The sequence below is a fragment of the Halyomorpha halys genome, unplaced genomic scaffold (assembly GCF_000696795.3).
Source record: "Halyomorpha halys isolate HHAL.00 unplaced genomic scaffold, Hhal_1.1 Scaffold812.1, whole genome shotgun sequence".
Lineage (NCBI taxonomy): Eukaryota > Metazoa > Arthropoda > Insecta > Hemiptera > Pentatomidae > Halyomorpha > Halyomorpha halys.
Genome location: NW_027110061.1, coordinates 79,642 through 91,747, shown reverse-complemented (window position 1 = coordinate 91,747; position 12,106 = coordinate 79,642). Strand labels below are relative to the sequence as shown.

Sequence of the window (12,106 nt, the reverse complement as noted above, 5' to 3'; positions counted from 1 at the left end):
TTTTATAATTATAACATTGTTAATTATTAGGAGAATATTTCTTCGCACTAATAAATCCCCACATTATAAAAAAAAAATTGTTAAATACAAATTTCATTTTTATAATAATCTTGAAAGACCCAGTAGGCCGATCTGGTGATAAGCATATATAATAAACTATTTACTATTAAAATAATGTCACCCATTTTTGTCTTAATTTTTAATTTTTTTTTATAACTAATTAAACTTTTATTAAAGGGAACAATACAGTTTTTAAGTGATAATATTTTATGAATGATAAGAATTTCGGAAATAAGAATTTAAGAAGTTTTTATTGATTTCTTTCAGCATTTCACAAAAAATAACAATGTTTGTGGATATTATACTAGCAGTCATTTGATATTATCGAAACTTCAGTCAAATTTATTTAACAATCGCGGATTCTAAAGGACTTTTACAAGGTCAGTCGGAATGAGAGTAAAGCCGAAAATGGATATGAAATTCAATCGTTTACAATTCCTCATCTTCACTTTTCAGTAACAATTCACTCCGAATTTTAAATGATTAGATTTTAGAATTTTCTCTCTTTATCCATCTTCCTTAACCTTACAATCCGAACGTAAACTTTTAGTTTCATTGCCATTTCGACTGACCGTACAGACATACCTTAAGGTTTAAATGAAACAAATGTTTTGAGATATTGAAAAGAGTTTTTAATAATAACACAATAAGAACAAGGTCACAGGAAAGTACTTACTAAATCCAGTTCTTCCCCAACCTACAACCGTGGCCTCCTCTGAGGTTATCGCCCGCATGGTGTGAAGGCAGATCGGCAAGACATATCTATTGAAGGCAACGTCGCTGTCCAATTTAAAGAGTGCGATGTCGTGATATAATTCCTTGTCTGTGTACTTTGGGTAAGGAATCCTTTCTATGATGGCCTTGTCGACTGGTTTCGCGTCCTCTGAAGTAGAACTGATGTCCAATTCTCCTAATCTGGCCCATCTGGCAGGCCCTCTAAAAATTAATTCACTCAATGAATCAACGAATCAATGAATCAAGTTGTCGTGGCAGGAAAAAAGTAACATTTTGAGATTATGTACCCTATAATTTAAATTAATATGACAACCTAAACTATATCTTATAGTGTCCGATACATATTTATTTACAGCTTAAATTATTTATTTAAATTATATTTATTCATTTATTCATAAAGTACATCCAAAGTTGTCGGACCAAATGACAGAATCTATAGGTCGACGCAAAAATAACATACAAACATGATAAATGAAAAATAAAATGTGTGTTTATTACAGTTTTAATCATTGAGGCATTGTAGGGGCTGCAATTGTCTATACGTTAGGATTAAAGCATGTATATAACACAATTAAATACATTTCTTAAGAGAAAAATAAAAGAAATAACTTTTGTAAACGAAAATAGCGATAAAATTATGAAATGAGATCAATAAATCCATCCAATGTATCCAAGTAGTATACAGTGAACATGCAGAAAAATTGAGAGGAAAAGAGCCAGGAGATTCGCCCTCGCAGACAGGGTGGAAGCTATAAAAATCGGGACGATCGTTTATAGGATGTTGGGGTCTAACTGGATAACAATAAAAGAACATAAAGCTGTATTAGAGAACCCAAACAGCTCAGGACTGTTCATGTTGAACAACTTAAAGTCCCACGAACCGAAACTCCTGCGCAAGAGTAATCTGGAGTATCCTCAACTCATCTGTTTGAACTTCGTTTTATTATGCGGCGATTTAATTTTTTTGTAATATTCTCTATTATGGAGTATTTCTCTTCTTTCTTCTTCGTGCTACCAATGGGTAATTTCTCTACACGACTGTATCACTCCATTATAAACTTACATCAAATTTACTGGATGATCATTGTGTGCAGTAGTAAATTTCAATAAAGATATAAAAAAAAAATTAATTGATGATTATTTCTTCATCTGAAACAACCTAAACGATTACTTATTACAAATTGAACTAAAATAATAATAATTACTTACATAAGAGATGGATTGGAACAATGCGCTGCACTCAAGACATATCTTGCCGTGATGAGCGAACCACCACATTGCCACTGTTTCTTAATTTCGCCGTAACCTATCAAAACCTGTTAGTTTGAAGCATTATGAAAAAATTATCTATCATTTAGTTGCTATAAAATAGTAATCAAAAATTTAAAATAATTAACTGGAGGATACATGAATAGGAAAAAATGATATATAAAATAAAAGATTTAAAAAAAAACACAACTTATACCACCGTAAGCCATTAAGAATCTTGGGTTCGTTACTTGACATAGAAGTACATTTGCAATTGGTACATTTGTTTCCCTTATTATTTGTATAGATAGGTATATGATGAATAATTGTGCTCATAGAATCTGACCTTTTTTACGGAAGAATGGACATATACTCGCATTGTCTCTGTAAAGCTGTGGCTGTAATCTTGTGATCCGTAAAGATGTCAACTCAACAATTTTATCTTCCTAATTATAGCATGTTTTCAGAAAGCAATATCCTATCAAATAAGTTCTCAATTTCTTTCTTTTTTGGAGGGGGTCCCAAAAATCAAGGGGGACCTCGGCTCCCCCCTACTCCGCTCTGTATACGGCCATGCTCAACGCAATACAATCATAAACTTAATAGATAAGCCATCGTGTATCTTTGTAATCAATAAACGGTAGGTATATAATAATGAAGGAGGCAGTGAATGGTACCCATTATAATAAAAGGAACAAAAACTAACAATAAGGTTAAATGCATTAGATGTTATTCTCCTCCGATGACGGACTTCAGTGATAGGTGTAGATAAGGTGGGTGATCTTGACCGCCAGCCAGCTGGGACATCAGTGGTGGGTGGCTGCGAGTCCGTTCCTTACTCTTGATAAAGCCAGGTTCCTCTAATGTGCCGTATCCCTTACCTCTGATAATCACAAAATATCTTGGGCTAACCTGCACGAAACTTCATCACTTCCCCGCCTTTTTATGTATTCACACTTATGCCAAATTTTAGTTCAATCCGATGAAAATAAACATTAATGTTTTAATTGGAACATAAAATAAACCTTAATAGACCGATTAAATTGGACCTTTGATGTTTCACTCTGAACTCGTTAAAACAACATAAATCTTTTTCTCCTATTTATTTTACACTTTTTATTGCAGTATAATAAGCCCATTATACTTTAAACAATGGGGTAACGATAGCAGCGTGGTAACGCGCCTGTCTGCCAATCCAAAGTTTGTGAGTTCGATTCCCCGGCCCTATCCGGGATTTAAAACATTTTAAAACCTTAAACTAATTACCAAATAAATAAAAAAATTTTCACGAAACTTATCGATAGCATGTATAAATATAACATAAAAACTTAACAATAACTATAAAGCATGCATTGTACATTTCATAAAACCTTACCATGTAGTTATGTGTCCTTGGTGCTGCCTCTGTACCACCATTGACAAATCTTGAGATTAGGAGATTCTTTCGGCATCTATTGTCCAGCATGGGACATACTATAAGCAAACAACACCAAAGCATTGGTCCGCGCTACTATTAGTAATAGTGACTCATTAAAAAATTTAATTGTAATCAATGTTGAAAATTATAATCGTTTGAGTCGTTTTAACAGTCTATTATATACAAAAATACTTTCTATTAATAGCGGTTTTTTTGTTTTGGTAGTTAGGCACTGGAGGCCGTAACTTAGCAAAACAAAATCACTCAATTGGTCAGTTGGGTGGATTATTGAAGTGTGAAAAAATCATTAATAATGCAAAAAATAAAGTGACACAATCAATTAAAATTTCCCAAAATTACTTCTCTACCACAACTATATAACTTTAAAAACCTAAAAATGGATGACTAGACTAAATTTTTAGTGAAATTCACTTCACCTTTTATGCATGAAAAATAACTCTTGGCACTGAATTTCAGCTCGCAAGGGATTATTATAGTTTAAGACCTTTGAAGTACCATTTCCGTAGCTTGATACAGTTTATGTCTTTTTGTTTTGGAAAACAAATATGATTTCCATTTTATTATGATTAATTACTGATTTTGATATGAAATGGAATCTTAAAATTGATAATTGAACGGTTATTCGACACTAAATGAATTTCTAAAGTTAATTTTACATTTGTCATGGCTTCTTTTTGGCCTCGATAATGAACGAAAAAATAACGAATTAAAATTTTAATTGTAGATTATAAATAAATTTTCTTTGGTAGTGGTTTTAGCTAAAAGTCGACAAAATAACATTCATAAGAATTTTATATCGTAAGGGTTGGAAACTGTCACAGTGAATCCAGGTCTTCCCTAGCTTTTGTTTTATTAATCTTAGCACTTCTATTTATTTTATTTTTGGGTTGAAAAAAAAATAGTTATCATCTTAAACGCATAATAATTCTGTTGTTACAAAAGTAATTTGTGTTGCGTAAACTAGACATGCTACGAATAAGCCTCGTGCAAGGTATCGTAAGGTTCTGTACCATCAAACTACCAACGAGGAACTGCTCTTACATTTCTGCGCCTTATTTATCTTGCAGCAGATAATCGGTTCTCGGCCATTGAAGCTGCAGATCGGAGGGTGGTTCCTCTTGAAGTCACCGACAGTCTCGCATTGCCTGAGTAGGACACAGGTACCTTGACCTCCACCGAGGGGTCGGCATGAGTCTCCTGAAACAATAAGAACATGAAATAAGAATAGCTAAAGGAAAAGATCTTTAATGATTATACCTGATTCTTATCGTAAAACACTTGTCAAAAAATCAGCTATACACCGAGATTTTGTTATTGGTGATTCTATGAAGAGTGACCTTTTTGGAAGCAAAAAAACTAATGTTTAGGTTAGAAATAGTCTTTTTTAGTTAATAAATTTTCTCATGAGATTGAATCATAAAGATTATATAAGATGCCTAGTAAGGGCATAGACAGGCTAGACAAGAATCCTATCTGTTGTAGGACAATACCCCATTATCGCTTAGAAACTTTATTTTAGTAATACAGACGTACAGATAAATTGTTCAAATGTTTATATTAAAAATATTCGGCTTTTATGATGTTTAAGGGACTTTTAAAAACTATTTTCAGAGGTGTTTAAAATGTCCCCATTATCAATTACAAATTTTTTAAAGAAATAATATTCCAAATATTATAAGTAATTCCCTAACCTTCTTGAGTTTTTCCGGTTACGAAATTCATGATAGAAATAATTTACGGTTGGTATTTTTATTAGGTGCAATATCCTCACTCGTTCTTACCTGGTAGATTTTGATGATAACTTCAAATAAATTTTTGGTTGATTCTTTAAAGTGAAACTTTTTTTTTTTAATAGAAAAAGTAGTAAAAATTACATGGTGAATTTCAGTTTGTAATTTGTAATTTACATTTTATTCTATGGATTAAAGCCTCCATGAGGAAATGTTTATATTGTAATTAGACGTTCTCTCATATATTTTGTTTTATAAATTCGTTACTATATATAATTGAAGATCTATATACACAATGAATGAAAGTATAGATTCATGCATTGTATGTATATATATACTGTCTTATATTATGTCAAAAAATCAGGAAATATAGATTTGGTTTACTACTTACTACTCTAAAAGATTCACTGCTGAAATAATCTGTTTGAAGTGGAAAATATTTATTCACGGAGTCATGGTCAAGAATTTCAGATGACCTTCTAGATACCAATTACTGATGTTTAATAGCGAATTTACAAACGTTTAAATAATAACGATGCATAAGGAAGGAATCGTTTTATATAATTGAATTCTTGGAACTGGATTCTTTTTTCTTAATGGATATTTTTTCGATTAATTAGTGATTATTATGAATGAAACAGTTGATCCTAGTTAAAATCTATTATATTGAGGAGGGCGAGATGAAATGTGTTAAAATGGTAAAAGAAATGCCAAAGTTTCAGCCTAATTTGTAACGATTCTCCTGAGATATAAATATAATATTAACAACGTTCGAAACTTATGCACACATATGAATGGGAAAGTTATGAAATAAATCGAAATTGTACAAAAAAAACTATTTAATAATTATATAGAGAAATAAATACGAATGTAAATGTAATATACAAAAACGTTTAAAATATACACCTAAACAAAAAATTTTAGATTGAATTTCTATGTGTATTTGGAGGGAATTACTTCATTATATACCGGAATATACCGGTAGTTAAGTTTAATTCATTTCAACTTTTAAATTTGGTTTTCTGTTCTCACCTCAGGCACTTTGTGAGGTGCATAAGAGATCTAGAGAGAAGCCGCCGCTCTTTTGTAAACGAAAAAAAAATGCTTTTTTTATGTTCTCCACCTGTTTTCTATAACAATATATATTTTAAATAAGTATTTTTTAGACTCCCTCTTACTCCGATATTCCACATTTTGAGCTCTCTAACATGATTGGCATTCTCGAGTAAATCAAGGTTTTTCTATTTTCCTTTCTTGGAATGCATCTATTTCATATTAAATTCGAGCTATAAGGTATATGCATGTTTCTATTTTATACATTTCGTTGTAAACAAAGTGTTTTACGACCTTCGGTTTGATAGATATTTATTTTATAGTTAGAGAAATCAGGCTAGCTGATGAGATTTGACATTTGGCATATTTGAAATCTGGGACTGGTATGACATCACATCTTCACCTGTATCTTAAAGTTGACCTAGATGCGGTTAGAAAAATGTATTTATCGTTTAAAATACTTTTTTATTTATTTGAGGTTACTTCTTGAAATATAATCATAAATAAGCAATACATGATGTATATATTTTTGCGTTCCCTCTGATAACACATGGCATATGTATTGATTCAATATTATCCCTTCGATTGCCTACTGGCATTATAAGTTAATTAGCTGAGTCCGCTGAAGGTATTTTTAACAAATGTAGCATATACTATATATAATAGATTTATGGGACGGGAAGAGGCGCACCATGCCTAGTTGTAGTCTTACAGACCACTTGATGTCATCTTTCTTCAATGTTGGTACGATGGTGGCAGAAGCATCCTAATTGTGGGCGAAAGCCCGTTTCGGTTTGGAACTGGAGGAATAGACCCCAATGTCGTCAGCATAGCCTGCAACCACTGCCTTGCCATCCTTTTAGCGACACTACTGGCGCAGTGAAGATTATGAGCAGTAACCATAGACCCTTGAGGTACTCTATTGATGTTTAGGGTTGGAGGTGATAAGTCCAAATCCACTTGTACGACAGATCTTCCACTAAGGTGGCTTATGATCAGTCGTTATAGGGCGTCGGGAAACATGAACTCTCCTATTAGGTGTGATACGCTGCCCAAGGCTTGGCTGCAATCCAGCGAAATGAAGGTCGTTGCTCGATTCTTCTTCTTCTGTTCTATGGTGAACCCTTAGAGTTTCGCCAGGTCATGGTCGCAAGCAACACCACGCTGCAATCCAGTCTGCTCCCATCATCTTCTCTGCAGTGATCCAGGTAGTGATAATGTAAGAGCCGGTCAAATACAACACTTTCCTTATGTTATATGTTAAAATCTATAAATACAGGAGAAACGCTACATTACGTGGAAACAGTTAACAACCATCGCAATAATCATAGCCACGGTGTAAACTATATGACAATTGCTGTCATGTCAGTAATTACTATAGTAACAGTATTGTTACTGTACCCTAGTACTGGCGTGATACGTGACAGTACTTGTAGTGACAGTGATGGTGCAGTAACGTTAAAACGGTGACATATCACTCCTGCAACTGCCATGGCGCAAACTATATGACAAGTACCATCATGATACATATTTGCTCTTTATTGCATAAAATAAGCTTAAATTAATTTATCGTTGCCAAAATCATAAATTTAGGAAACGATAGTAAAATTATCATTTCAGAAATAATTATTCATTGATTAACTTTATTCCAAAATAAGCTGACAATAGAATTATAAAATGCATTATTTTAGAAACTATTTGTTTAGGATTCCTATCATTAATTTTAAGAATATTTTTTAGAATAAATTATCTCTAGGATAAATATATAAATAGGATAAATGAAACCTAATCTTTCAATTTATCATTTTTAAAAAAATTCCCAACTAATTAGATAAGTAACGCAAGAATGCAAATTTGACGAACTGTCCTGCACAAAATGATGCATTACGTCAGTTATAAATCGATGAACTAGCGAAACACAACCAGAAAAAAGATAACACTAGAGCAGCGGGAGTAGGGAGGGGTATGAGGTCACCCCCAGATCCGCTAGTGGGTTTTTTATAGTTAAAAAATCGATTTTTTAAGCATTGTAGTTTAAAAGAAAATAAATTGTCCAAAAAGTGTTTAAAAAAAATCTTTGACATATATTTTTTGGTTTCCTATCAAGTAGTCAAGCTTGGCTCATGTCTTCATGTAATCAGGCTGATCGGTGCTTTTTATTTTCACATCGATGCACTCAACGAACTGCTGTCTGATCCCCAAGATTTTAGATTGTACAGTTTCTTAGTGGCCTACTTTGATGCTTATAGCCAGTAGAAGTTCTTGACCCAGTCTCACCATGGTGACAGTTAACAAAACATTTGCAACCTCGGCATCCACCACTATCGTGTAATCTATGAAATTCCTTACCGATATAGTGCTATCGTACGTTTGGGGCTTGCATGATAACGACACTACCTATCGCAGCAGTGACTGCTAACTGAAAGTTGGCTTAACAGTGAACTATCGTACCTTATTACACTAAAACACCAATCTGCAGGTTGATTTACTGCCAATGGTTCTTATCTAATAATATGGATTGTGAGAAAGTGAACTTGAATGTTGAAAATAACAAACATATGTATTAGAGATTGTTTTAAATTTGTGTTGAGCAAATACTTACTAGAAATGTCCTTTTAATAAAATCATTTCATACAAAAATAAGTTCCGATGAGTTGATATGAGATCACTTTTTTTTTTTGTATGTGATAAACTAGCCAGATGTTACAGCCTGTGACATTTATTATCTTCATATATCTCTGAATACATTATGCAGGTACCACTTTATTCATTTACAGTTTCTTACGAGATGTTAATAAAAAATACTTTATATTTATAAAAAATAAATACTATTGTTATAGTGTTTACGTTGATGATTTAATAATGTTTAGCAAAATTTTAAAATTAAAATATTACTCTGAGTTTAGTTTTGAAAACTTAGGCTTATCGTTTTACATTATTATAATTAGAGTGAACAACTTATTATACTTCTAATAATAGTAATATTTCACTAAACACTTAATTATTTAGTTGTTAAATTAAAAAAAAATTATAAATATGAATATGTTAGTAAATAAATAATAAAATTTCATAATTATAAAATTATTATTATAATGTTTTTGATAATAGTAATATTTTACTTTAGTACTACAGTAATAACTTTGAATTAAAATATCAGTGATGGTATATTATGCCATTATTACATATTTTTTGATATATTATTGTATTCTTGAACCAGTTGGCACATTTATATATACTAAGCAGTTAAGAAAATTAAATAAATTAAAAATTTGATGCCTCCTACATTAGAACGTAATTTTTTTTAATTTACTAATTCCTATAATATCTTTTGCTTTAATTTATCCAAAGGCATAAGGACCACGTTAATAAAAACAACGTAAACTATTTATTACTTAATCTTATCAACAAACTCAATAGTAATTATATCAACATAATATAATAAAAACAATATGTTTTTAAAATTTTGATATTAAAAAAAATAGATTTATTTTAACTTTCTTCAGCACTCAAAGACTAGTTTGTACCATACTTTACACTCTCAAATTCTAGTGTTGAGAAAAAAGTACGACGCTTAATTTCGCCACGCCTTTTATCAAAGTTTTAATTACTGCGGTATTTAAAGATAAAATAATATTACTCCAACCAATCAATATTGCGTTGATACGAAAATCGAAATATATTTTTTTTATGTTATAAATAACTACAACAGATTAATAAATTAAAATATAAAACATTTATAAAAAAAAAAAATCATTCATATGCTTTTAAGTCGAGATTTTAACCAAGATGCACTGTAGTTTCGGAACAATTTTAATTCATTTTAAATTACAGTTAATCCATTTGGCTAGGTATCTTAAATTTTTCTTTTTTTGTTTGATTTTAGTATGTATTATTCATATATACTATATAGTTTAACTGTGTAAAGAATAATAAAAGATATTACAGGTTCTTTAAAATATAAATTTATTACAAGTTTTAAATAGGAAAACAATTCAGGTCGGTAAAAATAGTATTGTATAAAAATAGTATACAAATAAATAATGTATCAATATGTAACTGACCTGGCTGAAGCTCCAGTATTTCGGAAGACACCGCAGTCAACCTGAAGATGCCTATCAAGAAGAGGATCATGTTGAAACTGCTCGGCATGTAGACACCACTGTTCGATCTCGGATTGGTTTTCCTTCATAGATAATGAGTTATATGCATCCCTATCTGATGATTTTAAAAGAAATATGAGGAAGAACGGGGAAAAAAACAAATATTCCTGGAAAAATTAAAAAGATATTTTAGTTAATAAAAATTGTGCATGCCAGAAATCAAAGAGGAGTTTTAAACAAATTTGCTTCATTACCACCAACCTCACCTTATTTCTTAATCCGTTGTTCAGGTATAATTTTTTAATAGACTTTCCAAGAAAACCACGTTTCCCCCTTAATTAGTTTCATTGCAGTCACAAATTACTAATTTTTTGTCACTATTTTGGGATCCTACGATGAATTTCTTTTAACAGAATCCATTTTCTGCTTCGTTGGACGATCGTTGCAACCAAAGCAGAAAAAGCAAATAAAAATAAATAATTTTTTGAAATACCCATTAGAATTTCACGAAATGGATTTTCGAGGTACAATCTTGGAGATTTCATATAAGTTGCATCATTTTATCAATACTCCAAGACTACTTCGACCTTTGTGAAACTAGTTCAATTTCGAAAAGATATTGAGGTTGAAGGTCAAAAAACATCCGTCAGTTTCTCAGTTTTTTTTTTATCTATTTCTGGCATATGGGAGCAGTTTCTCAGTTACGCAAATTTGTGCATGTTAGATGAATATCTAGAACTTTCAACGCATCCTCATATTAAATGTTACGTTATATTTCTAGTTTAGCCCCTTGAAATGAATAAAATATTAGTATTAAATATTTTTCATGTGTGCTAATAGGTTTTAGAATCATTTCTACCGCGATTTCACTTTTCTAAATGAGCTGTCTATCCGTAACATGTTAACTGGCCTGTTTTGCTTCGCATATGAATCAGTAGGTCAAATAAGTGTTCACGTCATGATGATGTCTCTACCTCCGATCATCTAAAAGTATAAGATGCTTGATCGAACGTTCACCAACAAAAAATCTTCATCATACGATAATCCTAGCAGAACTTCTTTTTTTCTATATTTTAAACTACTATGATGAACCCAGAGACCATGCAGTTCGAATCCAATTTAACCACTACTGCTGGAAAGCTGATTTTTCTCTCTTCTCACCTACATCAAGGTATTTTAGATTTTATGACTATATGGTAGAATAAATGAATTCTCATACTTTTTTTTATATCCCGGTTCTAATTGGTTCAAGAAGATAGAATTTGTTCCATTTCGTGTAGTTTAGACGGTCCTTCACCCCTCTTAAGTCTTGTGAAGACTTTTGGTGGTTTCTAAAAAAAAAAAATTTCGAATGTAGAATACCGGTAAAATGTTGTGAATTGTATTAAATAAATTAAAATGTATATTACATCATAAAAACGGCTTACTATATATTTGGCCAATTTTTTTTTTTTTTTAGTTTTTAAGCTATTAAGATTCGTCTTTAGATCGCTGGCTATTAAAAATATTTTACATGGCCGATTCAAACAATAAGTAGCATATAACTCTGGTATATGTATGCTAATAACAGCACTTATTTTTTTAATAGTCCAAATAAATTGCTAAATGGTTTTCGTGAAATATTCTTTTTTTTTTTTTTATGAAAATTTATCTTTAAGGATTTTGAGCACGCTATAAACAAATCTGAATAGATTTTTGCGAAAAGTTTGCTTTCTATATAAGATGTGATTTTTAATTTTTGG

The 12,106-nt window shown here is 31.3% G+C and overlaps 1 protein-coding gene across 1 annotated transcript; it reads right to left on the bottom strand.

Annotated features, from left to right (window-relative positions):
* Positions 1-736: 736 nt before the first annotated feature.
* LOC106686358 (venom protease) lies at positions 737-10,803 on the bottom strand (the record flags this gene model as incomplete). The annotated part of the gene is given in 6 exon segments (XM_014429612.3): positions 737-996; positions 2,005-2,111; positions 3,419-3,516; positions 4,523-4,678; positions 10,326-10,531; positions 10,631-10,803. Coding segments are annotated over 5 exon segments (709 nt in total), but the record flags the coding sequence as incomplete, so codon positions are not given.
* Between the last annotated feature and the right edge of the window lie 1,303 nt (positions 10,804-12,106).